Raw genomic sequence first — 24,045 nt, forward strand, 5'->3', positions numbered from 1 at the left:
TATGAATGTATGTACGTATGTATGTTTGACCTCCATCGTTAGATTGCAAAATTGCTTCCCTTTGCCAAACATGCCACTGTGGCTGCAGTTTGCCTCTAGTGACTAAATCAACAATACCTCCATATTAGCAGCGAGTAACTTAGTTAGCAAACTTGGCTCTCCGGCAGGGGCAAACTGTAAATGTAGTCGAACATTTTATACTGCTGAATATACATCGCCACCCCTCAGATTACTTACTTCCATTAACTACCATTAATGCCAAAGTGCAAGTTCTGTCATACTGCAAGATAATGAGCAAGTGGCAACCTTCTTGATCAGACTCAAACAACTCGTTTAATTACCGGAACAGTTTTCAAAAATTGACTTAGGTACATTTCCTTTGTACTTATAACAAAATTACTTCTTTTTACCCTTTATAGTAACTTTTAAGTGTCATAAGTACGTCCTTTAGCCATTGATGGAATGTGCTCATTAAAAAAATTAATATTGCTCTTCCAGAAAACTTAATTAAGACTAAAACAACAACTGAAGATGAGACCATCATTGAGAAGAAAATTGAAGAAGACCATCATCAAGATCTGGTTTGAATTTGTAATACAGGCGACAGATTTTATGAACCAAAAAGAAACATTACGTTGGTCTCTTTAAGTTTAAGACTTAGTCCAACATTTATCGTTATAATATTGTGAATATTTAATTAAATATTTTACAACACCATCACTCTTTCCTATACTAAGCCAATAATCATCGCATTCTCCGAAAAATAATTTACGTCTTCCTCTGCTCCTTATGACTCCTGTTCCTGTAAAATGTCTAATTGTAAGAAGGCGATAATGTCTCGAAAAGTGTCCCACCATTACATTTCACCTTACTGACTTTCATAGTTCTCTGTGTTATCCTATATTTTTTTAATATTTGCAACTACTCGATATAATAGACACTTAGTGATATTCTATTGCGAAATATTGAATCGATAAAACGCAAACTTGAACTAAAACAGAATCGAAAATCAACGTTAAGATTCTATAGTAGATGATGTATTATATAAAATTACAAGTTGAGGACAATTTGGAAACTTAATCATAACTAACAAACTTGTACTAATCGAGTATTTATTCAACAATGTGAACTAAAATAATGCCATCGATTCCTTCCACCCCCTTTTGTGGACCATTGACAAAAACAGCATCAAACGGGAAACGCCTAAGAACGCTACGAACAGACTTACGACTAAATTATGGGAAAAACTGAAAGATGTGCAACGGTGGTGGCGACATTTTCGGGACCAGAACATTTCCAAAGATAACAATAATTTCACTAAGCTAATAAACTCAACATTACAAATAAACATGAAAATATTTACAGATGTTAGGCAGTTAGTAATGTCACAGTAAGGGGTAATAAATACCACAAACGGATTTTAGAACTATTATAGCTAATTTTGGCAGATGCTGAAAGGTTTTATTGTCTAGTTCAGGCAGATATTTCTTAAAAATAGGATAATTATGAATGCACGTGTACTCCTATACAAACAAGAACGAAATTTTAATTAGTTAATTGGAAAGTTCTTGCATGGATTGTGTAAATTGACTAAAGAAAGATACTTATTATTTCGTACATTGAGTAAGTGATGCAAATACTTTTTACGTTTTTAAAAGAAGATAAGAATACAAACTATAGATAACACAAAATGTTACACCGAGATCGTTTGCTATTATTCAACAGCCCTGAAAGAATCGGGAACACTTTTTACTGTATAAAAGGATAAATTTTACAATCCTCCCCGCAACGCTGTAAAACGAGGCAATAGCGTTAAAGTAAACCGAACGAGGCGACCGAAAAGAAGCAATTATTGCAACAATTGCTTTAATTTAGCTCGTAACAAAACGGTAATATTACGGCAACATTACGAACCTACAAACTTCTACCGATTCTGCAGTAGGGAATTTTCACATTAAGACTACAAATTATGGAGCATTTAATTAACCACAGCAATTAGTAGTCGTTATTTCAACTTTACACTTTTACGAATAGAACGGTAGCTACCTAATTTATCATAATAAATTGATTAAATTGGAAGTGGTTAAACATGTCTTCCATTTTTTCAGTTTCTGCCCGCTCAACATTATCATCATAAGGTTGTCAGTCCTAAGAATGCTTGGACACGTACCTCCATTCTTTCCTATCCTGAGCTAATCTTCGCATTACCTAAAACTAGAAAAATCCGCATCCTTATCTGTAATCTAATCTAGTTCTACCTCTACCCCTCTTAACTCTTGTTTCTGCCTCTAATATGTCTCTGACTAGACCTAGCATAGAATAGAAGTATATTACTTCTAAATACTTTTTCTATCGTTTTCTCTATTGTTACCCGTAAAGTTAGAATGGCTTACCGCGTTCCTTAACCCAAATTTATCTTCCCAAATAGTTTTTCCGTCCTCCTCTGTACAATTCTAGTTAAGAGTTTTTACGCATAGGAAGTTAAGCTAATTGTTCTAAATGTCTCGCACCTATCCGCACCTCTCCTTTTAGGTATGGTTACTGCCACGTTCCTTTTATAATCCTATGGGACTTTCCCCGTCTAGTAAATGTGACTAACTACTTGCATGTTTTAGAATTTCCGCTTCCCATCTATACTTGGCGCTTTATTATGCTTTAACATATGAATGAAATAAAGTGTCGATTAATTCTAAAACTATTTGCGTTCTAATGCGACAATCTTTTGTTTTCGATCATATTTTAATCCAAAAAGTGAGCTAAATCCAAAATTTTAAATGTAAATTCCAAGCTTTATGTTGTTGTCTAGCTTTGAATGATTCGACTTCAACGCTATATTATCCTTCCCAACAGAAGATATTTACGGACTGAAGTGCCATGTATTAAAGCCACAACTCCTTCATTGCAAACTTGGTTGGCTTGCAAATCAATCTCGATGCTTCGGAAATAAAGGAGCACCTCTATATGTAGGATACATGTTCCCCAATACACATATACAACTACATACGTTGCGTTCACAATGAGATAGGAGAGCAACTTTGTGTATGACACGTTCATGCAAGATGATATGCTATGCATCAAAGTAACGCAGGAAGGCCTTTAATTATCTTGCCAGTAAACTAAGAACAGTTCAACTTGGGTGGAATAAAGGACGAATCTGAACTTACGAGGATGATGACAAGAATTTTCCCAACATTCATTATTATTACTACATACCATCGTCTTTACGAACACTGCCAAGTAATGTTTAAGCAGAATTTAAACAATAGATTGAGAGCGTGTGCTAAAGATAAAGTAGACAAATATCAAGCAGTAATTAAGGGGGAGTTTTATGGGGGCATGGAGTTAAGAATGTAGGGATCTAGATCTAGTAACTTAGCGTCAGTCAAAGTAAAATATAAATAATAATTTAGTTTTTATATTTTCTTGAAGGATAGCTTTAGCTTTTTTTGAGTCCTTGAATGGGAAAAAAGAAACGCCCTCCTCCTCAGGTGAACTACTTCCCAATGATTAAGGTTAAGCTTAATAAAATGTCGAAATAATTTCTCTCTTCTTTTAGGGCACATCTTTGGAGCTCCAACCCTGGGTCAGCAAACTACTAGAGTAGGTACCTGAGCGGTCGCATCAACTTAATTTGTAGTTTTCGAATAAATTTTGTAAAACATATCAAATAAAATAATTCGAAGTGGTCTGTATTCTTTCGAAACTGCCAGACGCGGATCGCTATTTCGATATTTTTGGATCTCATCAGCGCGTCGCAGGCAGCCCGACAGAACACAGACCAACTTTTACCTGCTGTCTTACAGCGCGTTTTAGAAAATACCACAAATGGCGCGGTAAACGCCATCTGCAGTACGATGCTACATTTTAGGATTACGTATGCTCCAACAAGGTCCATTTAAAAATATGGATATCTACGTTGAGGTTAGCTACGCCGGGATTCGTTTCAGCAAGTAGATATCCATATATTTAAATGGACCTTGTTGGAGCATACGTAATCCTAAAATGTAGCATCGTACTACAGATGGCGTTTACCGCGCCATTTGTGGTATTTTCTAAAACGCGCTGTTAAGACAGCAGGTAAAAGTTGGTCTGTGTTCTGTCGGAGCTGCCTGCGACGCGCTGATGAGATCCAAAAAGATCGAAATCGCGATCCGCGTCTGGCAGTTTCGACAGAATACAGACCACTTCGAATTATTTTATTCGATTATGGTAACGTGCCTATCACGTTGAGGTTAGCTACGCCGGGATTCGTTTCAGCAAGTAGATATCCATATATTTAAATGGACCTTGTTGGAGCATACGTAATCCTAAAATGTAGCATCGTACTACAGATGGCGTTTAACGCGTCATTTGTGGTATTTTCTAAAACGCGCTGTTAAGACAGCAGGTAAAAGTTGGTCTGTGTTCTGTCGGGCTGCCTGCGACGCGCTGATGAGATCCAAAAATATCGAAATCGCGATCCGCGTCTGGCGGTTTCGACAGAAAACAGACCACTTTGAATTATTTTATTCGATTATAGTAACGTGCCTATCACGTTGGGGTTAGCTACGCCGAGATTCGTTTCAGCAACTAGATATCCATATATTTAAATGGACCTTGTTGGAGCATACGTAATCCTAAAAGGTAGCATCGTACTACAGATGGCGTTTACCGCGCCATTTGTGGTATTTTCTAAAACATATCACATCACATGCTTTGCTTGTTTCTTGTTCTTTAATTGAATTATTGTTGTCAGAAAACAGATGTAGAATTTGAATGAATTGCTATTCATTTTTGTTGGGATCGGATCGTGCATGTTCGTACATGCGTCTCTCTTCAAGAGTACTCTAAGCTACCAATTAATAATGACATTATTCTGACCATCAACGACGTAACGTTGTAGTGTATCTATGTACATGTATATATGCCTAAACGTTGAACGCCATGTTACACATTCCAATTATGTTATTGTTAGCGTGCACGATTACCTACACATGTATGTAAACGCCCATACATACGTTGCAGGGTGCATACATTATTAATAGGGTAAAATTAGCCGAACGTTTAGGTGGCTATTTATTTGCGAAATAACTGTGTAATTTGTTACCTGACAATATGTTCAACTCAAGTACTCTCCGTTAAACTTTCAAACAAACGCAATATCCATCGGATACTCTATTAGGGTCAAATTAGGAAGGCGAGGTTCTCAATAACAAATTACATTACTATGACTACGTAAAGTTTGTATAACATTTGGAAGTCTGACCTCGTTTGATCTAAATCCTTATCGAGCATTTGTTTTTCAGTTCATAACTATCGAGTTAGATGTGTAAAATTATTGACCAACCAAAAAGCGCAGTAACCCCAAAAGTTATTCAAGAGTGATGAATGTAGATACTGTATATATGACTTGATTCGCACGGGTGCAATGCTGATAGTAAATATACTATAGAATGTCTTTATATACAACAATCACAGCTTTTTTGTCATTAGACAATACAAACCGGCCGGAATCGCCGCAACCGCTATGTCCATGCATTTTAAGTCTGTAATATCTTCGAAAATATTCATTTAAATTACATGCTGTAAAGGGCCGTATTGATCTATATTAAATGCACAATGTATTTAAAAGTACATAATTGGATAAGAATTAATGCTGTATTGCTAAAAACCGCTTCGTAAGTGAGCCATTATTTCTCGTAAAAAGTAAAGGATAAAAAATGGTTATTGTGGGTTATCCCTAAGAGATAGACATATACCATCCAGGACTTTTTTGTAGACCGTTTTAAGGTGTACAATACTGTAGTATATTATTTTGATCTATCTCGAAGGGTTCAACCAGCGTTTGCAATGTAATCGCAAAAAATGTGTTTATTTACGACATCACATTACAAACGTCTAAAATTATCAGTGTTTCCCTACTATATTATGCATGTATTATACATATAAACCTTCCTCTTGAATTACTCTATCTATTAAAAAAAATCGCATTAAAATCCGTTGCGTAGTTTTAAAGATCTAAGCATACATAGGGACAGACAGNAGCCGATCGCGCAAAAATGTGTTTATTTACGACATCACATTACAAACCTCTAAAATTATCAGTGTTTCTCTACTACATTATGCATGTATTATACATATAAACCTTCCTCTTGAATTACTCATCTATTAAAAAAACCGCATTAAAATCCGTTGCGTAGTTTTAAAGATCTAAGCATACATAGGGACAGACAGCGGGAAAAATGCGTTGCATGATTTCGTTACATAGCAACTCGCATGAAACGAACTTACCCTACCGTGCGTAAAGAAGTTTCACTTCAAAAAGTCAAATGGTGAAACAGTAAAGCGATACTTGACGCGGCGGCGAGGAGGAAATGCCTTCCGGTTTTCACAGCTAGACACTGGAATTACTGTAGGGTAGTGAGGTTGGTTAGACTGGCATACTGCCCCTTTCTGGGTAGGTGAAATAGTCTGTCCTATTTTCAAGCGAGATTTTTGTATTTTGGTTAGGAAACACCAAAAGTTCGAAAGTCTAAATATATGAGACCGTCAAGTATGTCGAAGATTTAAGGTTGATTGAGTTCCATTTCGTATTTATTGACAATTATGGCTATTGTTTTTAAAATTTTACAAAGATCTGAGGATAAGCAAGGTATTGGTAGATTATTAGTATAGTAGGATTATTTTAAAAACTATTTAGAAAACCTTTATCAACAATAGTATCTATCGCCCGAATTTGGTCGGGTCCAACCAGTATATACAACATATACTTACGGAATGGTATCTATCGGCTTAGTTTAATAAGAAGGATTCCTTATCAACGTATACGGATCACGTTCGCAGGCTTAGTGTTATCCTCGGGCTCATAAATGAAATGTGCGCTACTCACATCAAATGCAGCCGAAGTCCGGATAAAAATCTCTGTTTCATATTTCACTCATGAGTCGCATGTATATTCTTCAGCGAAGTTAGGGACCGGCTCTAAATGATAAGTCGAAAAGAACGATATCTAAATCCACATTCTCGGTGTGTACTTGTGTACACGTCCTAACTCTCCACCTTATTCTTTCTTATTTCTCTCGCTCGTTCGCGATTCGCAAAAATTGGAAGGCGAAGTCGTGCGTGAAATTTTTCCTCGGGGAAATCTGACAGAAATGTCCAACTAATCTACGGCTAAGACACTGCCGGACAAATCGTCCCGAAAAAATTAAAACAATACGATTAGCTACCTAATTCGATTAAACATTTAGTTACTTTTCGGTATTGTTACTGCTGTTAATCATTAATATCAAGTGGCGGATAAACTTATTTTTATTAATTACTTATCTTAGAATATGGTTCTAAACCTATCTAAATCAAGTTCATAATCATCATAAGGTCGTCAGTCCTAAGACTGGCTGGACACGCACCTCCATTCTTTCCTATCCTGGACTAATCCTCGCATTTACCCAAAACTAGAACATCCCACATCCTTAACCATTTAGGAACAGTAATATAAACTCTACTTTTGTTTCTGCATCTAATATATTTCTGACTAGGCCTTCATGACTGAGATATGGTGTCCTACCAACCTATCTCGCCTATTTTGCATTGACTTCCAATAGAGTTCATGGTTCTCCTTTTCTTCCTAATACCTCTTCATTTCTAACCTTCTCTATCCACGCTATCCTTATCATTCGCCCGCAACACATCCTTTTCTTTTCCGTTGCGCTCACCGTCCATGTTTCACACCCGTACAGCGCCGCACTCCAAACATACACCTTTAACAATCTTTTTCGAATTTCTAAATTAATCGTTCGCGAGCATAGAAGTGACTTCTTTTTATTAAAGGCGAGTCGACCCTGTGCTATCCACTGCTTTATATCCCTACTACTCCTTCCGTCCTGACGTATCCGACTTCCTAGATACCTTAAATCAGCCACTTCTAATTTTTCGTCTGCTGTATTTATATTCGCTCTTTTCCTACTGTTTCTTCCCTTGTGAACCAGTATTTTTGTTTTACTTTTATTTGTTTTCATATAATACTGTTTTGTCACTACCACTTCCATTTTATTTAAAGCTATCTCTAACTCCTTCTTACTAAATGTTAATACTGCTATATAATATGCAAATCTAAGCATACTAATATTTTGCCTCTCGATATCTATCCCTGCAGTTATACTGTCTTTAATGATGTTGATCGCGTCTTCGATGTATAAATTAATAAGTAGCGGTGACAGTGTGCATCCTTGTCTGACTCCCTTCCTAATATTTACTTCTCTCTAAATCAAGTAACGGAAAAAATAAGAAGTTTTGAAAAAAGGTGGCGTCCTACCAACCTATATTGTCTATTGCTTATTTTTCTCTTACTGTTTCTAGTATCTGTTATATTTTAGATTATATTTTGCATTCTATCTACAGGCAATTCTTAAAGAAAGTATCATTAATTTTATTTAACGATAAGTATTTTTAGTTGTGACGCTAAAATGTTTCATCCATTTATAATAATTATGCGTTCTAATTAGATTTAATTCAGTTAAAATTGCTTGAAATAGCATAACTTAATTTGTCAGACCGCATCCGGAATTAACAAAACGATCAAAGATACAAAGGGGCCTTAAATTCAGACAACTGCGGGTAAATGGTGAGTTTTTAAAATGCTTAATGAAACCCTTCTGCGCGGCTCGAATAAATTCAACCCTGGTGAAAGGTAGTCTACGGGCGGCGGATAAATTAAAAGGAAATAAATGAGTTGGCCAACAAATAGGTCTTAGTGGTGGAGGTGCACTTACCAGCGAACAGCGCATTTAAATCAAACGAATAGTCTTTCGAGTACCGTGCAGCATGCTTCAGACAAATAATAAATAGCAAGACTGGAGTTGTAGTAGCAGCACCCTGCACCGTGCACCCTTCACCGACACAACCGTATATATGATAAAATAGTGAACACTGCTGCTGACAATCGGTCCATTACGATTTTTAAGGGAGGAAAAGGCGGACGATTTATTAATTTTTTCCTATTAGGGGCTCTTCAATTTTGAATTTAATTAACAGTTACAAATTAACAGAAAGTAAATTACACAAGGCATAACAGAAAATTAATGAGAATAATTGGGTTGGGAGAAAATCACCCAGACATGAAGCTAATAGTGTACGTACAAATTGATCGTCATCAAGAATAAGAACAAATTTTAGGGTATTTGGTTGATAGGGTAAGCCACTTTCTAGACAAGCGAAGCTTTTTAAATTACGATATCGATGTAGTGATTAAAAATTTACGTTTTTAATTAAATTCTAGAGCGAACATGTGAGTTGACTGGAATTCAATTAAATATTCATTTTTGTGGATTAATTTTTCAATGAATTTTGAAGTAGGTGCTTCTCTATTTCTTCTAAAACACTAAATACAAAGGAGGTGAAATGAGAATAAAATTTCCTTGGAAAATCAACCCAATTCAAAAAGTTGAAAGTAACTAACTTTTACAATCATTATTATAGGTCAGTTCTAAGGCTGACAAGACAGGAACTTTCACTTTTTCCCATAGCGAGCTTATCTTCGCATTTCCCTAAAACTAGGACATCTCACATCCTTAACTGTTTGTGAAGAGTAATCTAATCTAGTACTACTTCTACTCTTGTTTCTGCCTCTAATATGTCCCTAACTCGACCTTCACACCTGAAAAGGTGTCCTACCAACCTATCTCGCTTATTCCTTATCGACCATGGAGTCCTCTGTTTCCAATTCTTTCTTATACAGGGGGGGTTTTATTTTCCTACACGTTCTACTAATGCTTTTGTTTCCTTTAATGTTTTGCCAAAATATTTTGTTAAAAATTTCAGAAGAGGCAATGCACCATTTAAATTTATACAGTCGTTTCAAAAATAAATAACAGACAGATTTGTTTTAAGTGTAAGGTAAGCCAGGCAAGTAAACAAAACGGTATTGTTTTCAAATTAAGATGATTTACGCTCGCTAACTCTCTTAAACTTTGATTCTGCTTCTAATATGTTTCTGACTGGCACGTCATGCCTGAAAAGACGCCTTACCAACCTATCGCGCCTATATCTTATTGACTTCCATAGAGTCCTCTGTTCTCCTATTCTTTCTCATACCTCTCCATTTCTAACCTTCTCTATTCTCGCCTTACAGCGCCACGCATCAGACATACACCTTTAACAATTTAATTTCTTATTTTTTGTCTCCTAAAGTTATATTCCAGACCTAGATTAGATTACTGTTCGCAAATAGTTAAGGATGTGGGCTGTTCTAGTTTTAGGGAAATGCGAAGTTTAACTCAGGATAGGAAAGAGTGGAGGTACGTGTCCAACCAGTCTTAAGACTGATGACCTTATGATGATGATGAAAGTTATATTCGCCTTTTCCTTACGTTTTCTTTCAGTGCATACCAGTATTTATATTTTGTATGTTTATTTATTTAACTTCTACAATAAAGAAGATATATTCAGAATAATAAGAAATCGTATATTTTTATGCTTCTAAAAGCCCTAAATCACAATTAATTATATTATGACAACGACGGAGACATGTTTTCCTGAAATTCATTTTTTCTTTCCTTTATCATGCCGCCCATTTGGTATTGTAATTAACGTGTTCTGTTTCGCCAAGTCTCTACCCTAACAACGTACTTGTACTCCATTGTGTTGACTAAATCAATACTTATTTTTGTCCGTTACTAAATAAAGCTACCAAGAAAAATAACGTGCTCCTAAAAATTTTGGAACCTATACAAAAGACTTGCTCTCTTGTTATCTAACATGAAAATAGTTAATCAATAAAAACCACACAAAAACTGGTTATTTTTCTGTAAAAGTACAAGTCGTCCCCTCATATAATTACTATTAAATTATTCACAGATTGCGTCTACGTCATCGCCATCATCCTGATGAAGGATCTATCGTATAAAGGATTGTCTGAAATAACCACGCTCACCACATAAAAAACATGTATCGTATCGTTTTAAATTAAGTCAGGCTTAATAAACGTAAGTCATAACTAAATTTGCATGCTGCATAACACAAGTTCCTCCCCATTTACCCCTTGTGATGTAAGATAGTACGTTCCATACGCCGATGAATAGAATCAGTCGATTTATATCCTTCCTGATAATGTTTAATTAATTTTATAATACCTTTGAAACGTCACACTTTATATTTTCAAAACAATTTTGTATCTTTTGAATCAGTTTCAGCTTGAGTAACAATATGGTGCATGGTTAAAAATTCTGGAAAGCTTTAAAGCTTTTGAGTTCCATACTTGATTGTCTGTTCATTATTACGTGTTACAGGTTGGATCAAAAAAACAGGAAAATTACCTGTATATGGGGGTGTGTTCATCTTTGTACCAAACAACAAGCAGGACTGAACCGTTGGTCGTTGAAGGGGTTAGATCACACGGTATTTCTGCCGCACCTCCTACAACAGCTTGGATTTCAACCGTTGCCAAACCTAAAATAGAAGATATTTAAATCAGTGAGTGAAATTAAATTTTATTATAGACGCTAAGTAAATGTTTCATCATACAGTGGTTATAAATACTGAACGAAATGGAGGGCTATATTTTGGATTATAGTGTTTTATTCGGTCCATTTCTACAGAACCCCATTTGATTTCCCTAAAAATAGAGTAAAATCCGACAACGATATATAATTTCCTTTTGAGAAAATGTTCAGAAAAGATAAATATGTACAATTAATTAAACCGTTTAGGGCAAAATCTTCCTTTTTTTATTCATTTCAGTGTTGTATATGTATTGTATATATTTTAAACTATTATTTTGAATGTATTAGAGTTGTCTATAATGTAAGGGTAAAAGTGAAGGAAGAGTGATCCAGATAAGTAATAGAAACAACAGTATATGCTTTCTAAAATTTGTTAGGCACTTGCTAGTATTATAATAAATTTCAATTTTCTACTTTCTGCTTGGATAGATGTGCAAGGGCAAGATTAGTATGGTTAGATTGATATAGCAGTATTAGCATCTAGCAAGGAGGACTTAGAGATAGCCTTAAATAAAATGGAAGCGATACTGACAGATCAGTACTGTATGAAAATAAATAGAGGTAAAACTAAAATACTGGTATGCAAGGGAAGAAAAAGTAGGGAAAGAGCGAATATAAAGATANTTATCATGCCGCCCATTTGGTATTGTAATTAACGTGTTCTGTTTCGCCAAGTCTCTACCCTAACAACGTACTTGTACTCCATTGTGTTGACTAAATCAATACTTATTTTTGTCCGTTACTAAATAAAGCTACCAAGAAAAATAACGTGCTCCTAAAAATTTTGGAACCTATACAAAAGACTTGCTCTCTTGTTATCTAACATGAAAATAGTTAATCAATAAAAACCACACAAAAACTGGTTATTTTTCTGTAAAAGTACAAGTCGTCCCCTCATATAATTACTATTAAATTATTCACAGATTGCGTCTACGTCATCGCCATCATCCTGATGAAGGATCTATCGTATAAAGGATTGTCTGAAATAACCACGCTCACCACATAAAAAACATGTATCGTATCGTTTTAAATTAAGTCAGGCTTAATAAACGTAAGTCATAACTAAATTTGCATGCTGCATAACACAAGTTCCTCCCCATTTACCCCTTGTGATGTAAGATAGTACGTTCCATACGCCGATGAATAGAATCAGTCGATTTATATCCTTCCTGATAATGTTTAATTAATTTTATAATACCTTTGAAACGTCACACTTTATATTTTCAAAACAATTTTGTATCTTTTGAATCAGTTTCAGCTTGAGTAACAATATGGTGCATGGTTAAAAATTCTGGAAAGCTTTAAAGCTTTTGAGTTCCATACTTGATTGTCTGTTCATTATTACGTGTTACAGGTTGGATCAAAAAAACAGGAAAATTACCTGTATATGGGGGTGTGTTCATCTTTGTACCAAACAACAAGCAGGACTGAACCGTTGGTCGTTGAAGGGGTTAGATCACACGGTATTTCTGCCGCACCTCCTACAACAGCTTGGATTTCAACCGTTGCCAAACCTAAAATAGAAGATATTTAAATCAGTGAGTGAAATTAAATTTTATTATAGACGCTAAGTAAATGTTTCATCATACAGTGGTTATAAATACTGAACGAAATGGAGGGCTATATTTTGGATTATAGTGTTTTATTCGGTCCATTTCTACAGAACCCCATTTGATTTCCCTAAAAATAGAGTAAAATCCGACAACGATATATAATTTCCTTTTGAGAAAATGTTCAGAAAAGATAAATATGTACAAATAATTAAACCGTTTAGGGCAAAATCTTCCTTTTTTTATTCATTTCAGTGTTGTATATGTATTGTATATATTTTAAACTATTATTTTGAATGTATTAGAGTTGTCTATACTGTAAGGGTAAAAGTGAAGGAAGAGTGATCCAGATAAGTAATAGAAACAACAGTATATGCTTTCTAAAATTTGTTAGGCACTTGCTAGTATTATAATAAATTTCAATTTTCTGCTTTCTGCTTGGATAGATGTGCAAGGGCAAGATTAGTATGGTTAGATTGATATAGCAGTATTAGCATCTAGCAAGGAGGACTTAGAGATAGCCTTAAATAAAATGGAAGCGATACTGACAGATCAGTACTGTATGAAAATAAATAGAGGTAAAACTAAAATACTGGTATGCAAGGGAAGAAAAAGTAGGGAAAGAGCGAATATAAAGAAAGGAGACGAAACATTAGAACAAGTGGCAGATTTTAGATACCTAGTAAGTCAGATAAGTCAGGATGGAAGGGGTAGTAGGGATATAAAGCAGAGGATGGCGCAGGGTCGTGTCGCCTTTAATAAAAGAAAAGTCACTTCTATGCTCGCGAACGGTTAATTTAGAAATTCGAAAAAGGTTGTTAAAGGTGTATGTTTGGAGCACGGCGTTGTACGGGTGCGAAACATGGACAGTGGGAGCGGCGGAAAAGAAAAGGTTAGAAGCGTTCGAAATGTGGTGTTATAGGCGGATGATGAGGATATCGTGGGTAGAAAAGGTTAGAAATGAAGAGGTATTGGAAAGAATAGGAGAACAGAGGATTCTATGGAAGTCAATAAAAAATTGGCGAGATAGGTTAGTAGGACACCTTCTCAGACATGGAGGTCTAGTCAGAGACATATTAGAGGCAGAAACAGGAGTTAGGAGGGGTAGAAGTAGACCTAGATTAGATTTCTGTTCGCAAATAGTTAAGGATGTGGGATGTTCTAGTTTTAGGGAAATGCGAAGTTTAGCACAGGATAGGAAGAAGTGGAAGTATGTGTCCAACCAGTTTTAGGACTGACGACCTTATGATGATGATGATGATGCTTTAAATGGTTAACATAAAGAGTTTACATAGTTTTTCGAAGCATGGAATCTCAGTGGTGGTTAGCACGAGTTATCTGCGGAAAATCTCAGTTAATAAAATAAAGACGGCGAATATTAATGAAAGGTAGCAAACTGGTGCTACCAAAAGTGAATTTTCTTTATTAGAAAAGTTTACACTGTAATATTAATTAATAGGTGGACTGATCTTACATTTCCGCCGTTCATTTCAAGTAACAAATGTAAGTTAAACTCTTCTTCCTTTACACGGATTCGCACACCCCGGCGCAATTTCCAAATTCTCTTCCGCAACTTTCTTTGTTGCGTTTCCATTAGTTGTAAGCGCGATGTAAATTCCTTCAGGAAGAGTGCTTTTAATTACCTCCTTCTCTTGCACATAAATCTTCGGAACATCTGTTGTTCTACTACATACATTCATACGCTTCACGTTGAGTCGTGACTAATTAAGAAAATTACTATTAACGATTGCAATTGGTTATAAATTTTTACAAAGTTGAGAACACCCATTAAGAATACTGCACAGTATTTTTGTGGGCCAATTTATTGTTTTATGAGAAAATGGCTCATCTAATATTATGTGTTAATATTTGTGCTTTTAGGAACATAGTGTGGAAATGGATGGAATAGATTATCCCATAATGAGAGAAGATTTCGATTTAGCATTAAAATACTTAAAGAATAATAAGGCGCCAAGTGTAGATGGGATACAGGCGAAAATTTTGAAACATGCAGGACAAAAGAGGTTAGAGATCGTATGTTTAAGTTAGTTTGTCTCATTTACGAGACGGGGAAAGTCCCGGAGGATTATAAATGGAAGGTGGTAGGAACCATACCCAAAAAGAGAGGCGCGGATAGGTGCAAGACATTTAGAACAATTAGTTTAATTTCCCATGCGTCAAAAATCTTAACTAGAAGAAGAAGACAAGGATGGAAAAAAGGGCGGAAAAACTATTAGGAGAAGATCAATTTGGGTTTAGAAAAAATAGAGGAACGCGGGAAGCCATTCTAGCTTTAGGGGTAACAATAGAGAAAACGATGGAAAAAGGAAATAGTGCGTACACATTAGGATTTGTAGATGTAGAAAAATCTTTTGACAATGTTAAATGGGACAAGATGTTAAAGAAAAAAATTAAAATATGTAGGGATGAGTTACGGAGATAGAAGAGTGATACTTAGTTGGTATAAAAAATCGGTTGTCTGTAAAGTCGGTTTACTGACGATAGTTTAACGTGACAACGAAAATACTGACGGAATAGTTTCATTTTTCAATGGAAAATTTTAATTTTATTTGTTTGATAGATATTTTGTATGGATATAGAGAAGGAGGTAAATGGAAATGTATTAATGTATAGCAGCAGTCCACGCAGACGCATCGCTCACTCAAGTAGGAGAGAGACATGTCGAACGCTGCCGAACGCGGAGGCCGATTGTGCCTCTTTGTCGCTCGTTCCGCGCTCTCGCTTGCACTTCAAGCCGTAAATGGAACGCCTCAGAGCGAGGTAACGCCGCATGAGTCATGTTTTTTCGTGCATGCAGCCGGCTCCATCGAATTATAAGACGTTGTCACGTCAAAAAGCAATAGGCAGTTATAGAGCTAGCAACGTAGAGAAGTAAATATTAGGAAGGGAGTCAGATAAGGATGCACACTGTCACCGCTACTTTTTAATCTATACATGGAAGACGCGATCAACATCATTACAGACAGTACAACTGTAGGAATAGATATACGGGGAAAAAAGATTAGTATGCTTAGATTTGCAGAAAAAGTAGGGAAAGAGCGAATATAAAGATGGGAAGTCAGATAAGTCAAGACGGAAGGAGTAGTAGGGATATAAAGCAGACGATACCGCAGGATTGAGTCGCCTTCAATAAAAAGAAGTCACTTATATGCTTCCGAACAATTAATTTAGAAATTTGAAAAAGATTGTTAAAGATGTATGTTTGAACTTTGAACTTTTACGTGCTACGGAGATATTGATGACTTAATGATGATGAAGGAGATCGCTTACTTAGAAAAACATTTTCCTTCATTAGCTAACATTTCATTTGAAGATACTGTACCACTGTACCTGTCTGAAATAAGGCAACCCTTATTCTAGACAAATTCTTAATGTCATTGTAATTTCGTTACATGGATACATCAGAATAGAAAAAACATACCCTTTTTTGTCACAAGAGCTTTGCTTCCTTTGTAATTAATTAATCCGATTGGATACATAATATGGCTGCCCGGCAAATTCGAAGTAATTTTTCTTGCAAGAAAAGGAACCAAATTACGTCGAAAGCTGAGATTTAGTAGTACCCGACAGCTTTCTCAAAACTAACGAGCCATCATGACAGCGAGTTAATTTACTTTTCGTTCGATGCCATTCTGTGGTTTCACGTACAGTATCAACGGTCCATTGAAATGGATTCCCTATTCCAATGTAAATCCTCTCGGAACCTGCTCATAATCTGCGGAGCTAGCAGTCGCCGTATCGTCACTACCGCTACCACCACCGACCACTACTATATGGGTAGTATATTGCTTTAAAATTCTCAGTAATCTAGATTACATGGAATCTTACCGCCATCTATGAGTTCTTTCCCCATTATGTGTACGCTTTATAAATTGAGCCCGTTTCCGTAACTGGACTTCTCTCCGAGCTACTTTAAAGCCGCACGATGACCCAGTTGCGAGGTTTCTGTATGTGTCCTTTCAAACGCGAACGTAGACCAAGATCTGAAAAAATTACTCCCCGAACGGCACTAGAGAGCCACCCCCGCCAACTTGGCACACGTGCTGAATAACAAACTAACTAAAACGTGAACTACTTATTCAGGATGGGGCACGGGAGAAACTCGATAGGACGTTGTACTTGCTTTATGTGCAGGGCAGCACTGTTTGATGCGGGGACTAGTTTCAAAATGGATTTTAAACAACTACGTATATAACATTGCAATTTCGAAATGGTTCTTAAAAGCAGGTTTCTCTTAAATCATGATTTATTAAACTAATTAAGTCATTTGTCGCGCTTCCTTTTCAGTATTCCTTTTGTAACTGCTATTCAATTCACAGCCATATTCTATGATTTAGTGTGTTACAGTGTAATTTCAGTTGTAGTTACTAGGATTAGGGATAAGTATACAATATTAAGCATGGTGTAATTTTTAATATTTATATAAGTTACTGCATTGGCTGCTATAGTGTATAAATGTACATTATTACAAATATCACCCTGTTGGGGCCTCTCAAAACATTTGGTCCCAATAGATAAATTCTACGAAGGCTTCGTCGGTCAGCTACCCTTATTTAATTGCACTACGCTGTAATGTTGTCTATGTATTTTTGGGTCTTTTCCTATACTTTTCTATAGCTTTGTTATCGCAGGTACTGGTGGTGGTAATATTATAGTTTGATTTTATTCCATTTTGGTAGTAGCTTAGTTCAGTTCAAAAAGTTAAGTTTTGTCGTTCAGCTTAACCAGATCTATTTTTTGTCCCTAATTTTGTCTTCCGTTTTTATATTGTTTTCATGTTCTGAATATGTTTAAGTGTTGTAAATAAAGTGTGTACATAGTTTTGTTTTACACTGGAATTTTATTCACTTTGGTCATTTATCCAAAAACATTCTGAGAAAATACTGCTCGTGGAAACACGGCAAACATAGTGTATTTTCATTATTTTAGACTAATAGATTAATTAGTTATTAGCATAACAATTAACAGGTTGGGAGATGTCTTGTTTTAGGAATTAATTTAAATAGAACTGGTTTTACATTAGCTAGTAAAAAAGGATCGTGATGCGCTGGGGCTCAAGGCCCAACGAAACCCCAGAATCCCATTACCCCATTGAAATCTGGAAAACGACCCCGATAATGTGTTGTGACATCTGGGCACACTACGCTACACGTAAGAGTCCAAAGGGTTCAAAACCAAAACTGAAATCGTACGGAACTAATAATTTCAACGGTAAAGGTACCGATCTTTGTATGTATGTTGCTTGAACAGCTGTATAGTAGGGACGTTTAAAATTGACATAATCGGCAATAAAACTATCGCATTTACCATCTTGTTTCAACTTACTAACTAGACTAGAGCGGATACCAACAGAACACCTACTTTCACTTATGACAGACGTCGTACGGAATATCGTCAACATAGAAAAGAGATGCCAAGTAGGAATTGCAGCGGACACTAATAAAGAAAAGGGAAAATTACAGTTATTGATGTGTAACAGAAAAAGATGCAGACAAACAGTATTTGAGCATGTTGCCAACATCGGACTTTAAAGAAAGTTCTGAGAAGAAAGAATTCTCAGAAATTCAGGAAAGCAATACGCTTGTTCAGAGATATAATTCCAAACAGACAGTTATAAAATTCTTTTGAGTACATAAGCAACCCCTAACCGCTCTACTGCTTACTGTCATTCGGTTATCTCTTTTCACTTTATCTGTACTCCTCATGAAGCATTTCATAACTTAACAACGGCGTGTTCAAGACGCAACAAATGACTACAGTCACAAGTGAAAACAAGAAAGGAGATACGTCTATTCTCACACAAAATCTACTGCGGATTTTGCCAAATTTGATATAAAGCCTAAAACATTAGGCAACATCGGGATAATTATTTTTTACAATTCAATCGAAAACTAAGTGTATAAAAAGATGCTGGATTAGTTAAAATGTTGTACGTAATTAAAAAATTTATCTAATGCGATTCGAAGAACAAAGATTCGTTATTAATTTTCGGAGAAAGATGAGAAGCATCGTTAAAAATCGTTCTTTTGTTTTTTACAATTTTGTATTAAATTAGCGTTAAGTATAATAGCGATGAAACTACAATGTGAAACTTTTTCTATATGAAGGGAAAGCTCCATCCGATGAATTCATCAGAGGTCTCAGATGGCGTAGTTACGTCACTGAGTATATTAGATACAGGCAAATTGTTCATCGAACATACATAGATGTTACACATTTCTTTGTTGGTATCTTTTCTTTTTAATATTTATATATTATATATTCTCCTGCACTAACCGAACTCTCAAAATCTTTTGAACAAAACGTAAGATACTTCAGAAGGTTTAAATTGCATTTATTGCAGTTATACCTACTACTACTTTATTATTTATGTGAAAATGTGGCTCAAGGAATTTGTACGAATTTTCACGCGCCACGGTGTATTTTTTGAAAGATGATACCGCACTTTGTTCAGATTGCATGTAGGTAATAGAATATCCCTACGTTTGGCTCTGAGTTCGCCATTAGTGTATAGGATCTATAGTATTTTTGTTTCTTTATTTTTGTTGCTAATATCTATGTGTGTGTGTGAGTACGCGCGGGCGCTTTTAGTGTTTCCAATTTCAACTTTCATCATCTCAATTTCAAAGGTTGTTTCACGCTTTATGTTCGACACCGACCGCTTGTTATTTTCATCTGAGGGCCTGTGACAATTCCACTGGACTAAACGATTTCATCATGACAACACCATTATATGTGTATTGCATGCATGTGTGTGTGTGTGTGTGTGTGTGGGTCCCGTAACGAATGTTTTCTTTCCACTTTTATAACAAACTTTTAACAGGTTTTTAGTCCCGTGGGAGCTGATATGTGAAAAAGTATACCGTTTACTCTTTAAAAATTGTCCCAAGTTTAATGGAGACACGTCCGCAGATGGTCCGGGTTGATGATGATAACCTTTATTGTTTAAACGAGTTACCGCACCAGTTTTACGTTCAGATGACATTGACTTTTTTAATTTCAAAAGCTTTTTGTTCTTTATAATTCTAATAATCGAAAATAAAGTGGTATATGTCTGGAAGTAAAAAAATTACAATGGGTTATTTTCCATTCACCATCTCCAGTGCCTTTTTTACCATCAAGGTTTGAACCTTTTTCAAATCTTCCTTCGATTTGACTATAATTTTCATCATAAGGTCGTCAGTCTTAAGACTGGTTGGACACCCGAGTTAAAAAAAATTTTCAGTCTCTCACAGTCTCTGAAAGCGAGACTCGAGTCTCCGTCTCTCATCGAATCTCTCTGGTGTCGCTGAGAGAGACTGTCAAAAAAAACTGTTTAGCGTTTCTGAACGAGAGACTCGAGTTGCTCATAGAGAGATCCTCATTTCGTATCCAGTCTCTGAACGAGAGACTCGAGTTGCTCATAGAGAGATCCTCATTTCGTATCCAGTCTCTGAACGAGAGACTCGAATCTCTCAATAAGTCGTTAAGTGGTGCCTCGATAGGCATGGTTAAAATTTTATACGTTCAACATATTTCAGAGATCCCATTCTTTCTACGAGAGACTCGAGTCTCTCAATTTTTCAGTTTTATCCATTCAGTCTCTCTGTGAGAGACTCGAATCTCTGAATTAAAAATTTTATCGTTCGAGTCTCTCATACAGAGACTGCGAGAGATCCATAAAAATACCTAGGCAATAACTGAGAGACTGAAAGATTGTGAGAGACGCTCTGAAAGACTCTGAGAGACTGGAGAGAGACTGAAAATTTTTGTCCAGGGCACACACCTCCACTTTTTCCTATCCTGAGCTAATCCTCGCATTTCCCTAAAACTAGAACAACCCACATCCTGAACTATCAACACTAATCCAGGTCTACCTTTATTATTATCTTTTGCCCCTGTATATCTATACCTATAGTTGTCCTGTCTTTAATGATGTAAATCGCGTCTTCGATCTATAGATTAACAAGTAGCGGTGACAGTGTGCATCCCTATAATACTAAAATATTAATTTGATGAAGTTTGAATTTAAGTAGGTTCTCACAATTTCAGATTTCTTGATAAAAGGCTTGTAACGGGGTTGTATAATGATTGAATTTTACAATATTGGGACGGATTTAGTACATACAAATCCTAGTCGACAATTTAGTGAAACTGTACACGTATTTCCCAAAATCGAATGCTTAGGGCTTAGGCCTTAGGGAATGGGGATAGATATCATAATCATAGTAAATTAGGTTAGGTAATTATTTCCCACTGCACCAGCTCTTATAATATACATACATTTGTATGTAAATCAATATACATAAATAAAAAAAGCCAAAAAAAGATATTTCTAATTTTCACATCATTAAATATTATCGCAACAAAAGGTGTCTCCCTCTCTCTTATTCAAAGCTAAACACATTTTTAGTACTACGCTAATGTTTTGTATAATTAACATGCTACGAAAGGGTAAAACGTGGTATATATATATAATGAGAAATTAATTTTTAAATGTTGGAAATGGTCCAAAAGCAACAATAAAATTATTTACTTAACTGTCACGGCGTGTTCCATTATTAATTGCCTGATAATAAGCATTTACTTTATCCGTTAACCGCATTAGTTAATTAAATTTCAAAATATATTCCGGTAATTATACGAAAACCTTGGGGGCTTTTTCGGATAAAAAACTACTGTATATACTGTACTAGCTTTTACATTAAAAGAATTACTGTCTACCACTATAACACTCAAAACAATGAGTCAGGACAAAATATGACCACGATATCCTGGATGAGAAGTATCAAAAAAAGTATCTCTTAGAATCTTTCACAGTACCTACATCAAATAATTTTAAAAACCATATAAATACATAATACACATGTTCCTGTTTAAATTTGGAAATAGTTGTTTAGATAAACAAAACGAAAAAGCGAAATGTGGTGAGCCTCATTGCCAAGATATGGGGAAAATAAGTGTTGCAATGTAACCCGAATTGTGTACGCAAATACCTACATTAATTTTTTATGCGCGAAGCGACAGAGGGACGCAGATTGTCCTGAAAGCTCAGCTCTGTTAAATATTCATATGGAGAAAAACTCGGAAACTTTTGTAGTATACAAATGTTTCTGATGGCTAAAGGCAATATCGCCTAAAAGCGTAATTAATCCTGACGTTTGACCCCCTTAGAGGCGCTGTGTGTATGTATAAAGTATCTATATGTAGCTACATATTTATATAAATTTACGACCGAAATATTCAAATTTTGACTCTCTCCTTGCATTCGTAAACGAAAATTTAAACCTTGAAGGCACGTTACGATGATAATTAGGTAAAAACAACTGATATCAAACTTAAAATAAAACATGTTATTAATTACGGTTTCCTCAATAGACGTAAACAGGCGTACAAGGTGCAGCTGGGATCCGTCAAATGGGCATACACCATCTGCTGGCAAAATTTATAACTCGAATGAGGGAACAATTTACATAGGAACTGTGCACGCAAATTGTAAAATTGTTTATTAAAATAATAAAACACGTTAAAAAAGTAAAAATTTTTTTGATGATGGAGTCGACGAAGTTTTCTTCTAAAGTTAAATCAAATAAAAAGTTAATATGTTCAGTGAAAAGCTGCAATAGCACTTCAGACATAGATCTTCACTCTTCACCTACATTAACTACTTTCCAATAAAAACTAACCGTTTTATATATGTAAAAAATATATTCGGAAAATTAGAGAAAAAAGTAAACTAATAGAAGCTTGGATGAAAGCAGTAGGTATCAAAGAAGTGAATTCCGGAATAAAAATTTGTTCACGTCATTTTAATGCACATGATTATATTTCAGCAAGTATTTACCATCAGCCATAACCTTAATATTTAAAACTAGAATCATACTAAAATTATAAAGTGAGAAATTATTTATTCCTGTGTAATTGATTTAACACAATTCTAATGATACGATATAAGTATTTTGAGGTTAAGAACCTACCTGCTGCAATACAACAAAGTTGCAATAATGTGTTTGCAACGTTCTCTTAAATCGGCTTTGCACGTGCAAGTCATTGATATGATATTGCTTAAATCACCCAGAATCACCTCACCAATTATATAACGTGAATCACTTTTTAAATCCGAAGTTTGTAAAAAGTAGGCAGTAAACTTGACGGAATTTGAAGGCTAGCTTCCGGATTTGTTATTTCCGAATTTTATAATGTGATTGGCATTAAAAACACGCTCACCTTCAACGAAATTTCCTTTCCGAGGCTTTGTGTCAGCCCAATCACATATTGTGTCAATACTTATCATTTTATCGTAATTTAAAAACTTGGAAATTGCACGGTACACTATAGGAACTACGATAAATTTTCCCTAATCGGCGCCATGTTTTTAGGCTCCTCCCATTTGACGGATCCCAACAGAAATTATATATTTCTACAAAAACTATTTTCATTTTAGAAGAAGAATATAAATGTTCTCGAAGTAGATATAGTTCAAAAGGTTAAGTGGAATTTAATATTCAATCGAACTCCTCCTTAGGCTGCGAAATTAAAAATTTTTACCGAATAAAAATATGATGTAAATCCAGCAAAAACTGATTTGAATTTTTTTTCGCTATTGGTAAAAGGTGAACAGAGAGAAAGTCCGCTCTTCATCGGAAATCAAGTTCGATATTGCGCTGGAAGTTAATTCAAAAAGGGATTGCCAGTCCAGTGAACGTTTATTATTTCCAACCTCTTGCGATATTTTTATGACAATGCTGGCCGACTTGTCTTGGGAAAACTTAACCGACGTATAAAAAAGCTCATATTAGGAATATTATCTTGAGTTTCGAATTTCTAGGCGACTGGTTTTACGAATTCATGATGAAGTGGGTATAAGAAAATTTTTCAGACGGAAATTTTATTTTTACAAAATTGGTTTTCGTTTAAACAAAGATTTCTCGGAAATATAAATAGATATTTAGTGATGTCCTTCAAAAGGTTATGATTCTGTTCAATAGTTTGGCAAAAACGCAATCTGCACAATACGA

General features: G+C 35.4%; 1 protein-coding gene across 1 annotated transcript in view; it reads right to left on the reverse strand.

The window, feature by feature from the left end:
• LOC108732402 (synaptogenesis protein syg-2) overlaps positions 1–24,045 on the reverse strand; it is a 194,278-nt gene that overhangs the window by 47,668 nt on the left and 122,565 nt on the right. Inside the window, exon 3 of the mRNA XM_025979419.1 lies at positions 12,859–12,991. Coding sequence (XP_025835204.1) covers positions 12,859–12,991 — 133 coding nt within the window. The remainder of the gene's footprint in view (positions 1–12,858; positions 12,992–24,045) is intronic.

Source organism: Agrilus planipennis, unplaced genomic scaffold (assembly GCF_000699045.2).
Source record: "Agrilus planipennis isolate EAB-ADULT unplaced genomic scaffold, Apla_2.0 scaffold73, whole genome shotgun sequence".
Lineage (NCBI taxonomy): Eukaryota > Metazoa > Arthropoda > Insecta > Coleoptera > Buprestidae > Agrilus > Agrilus planipennis.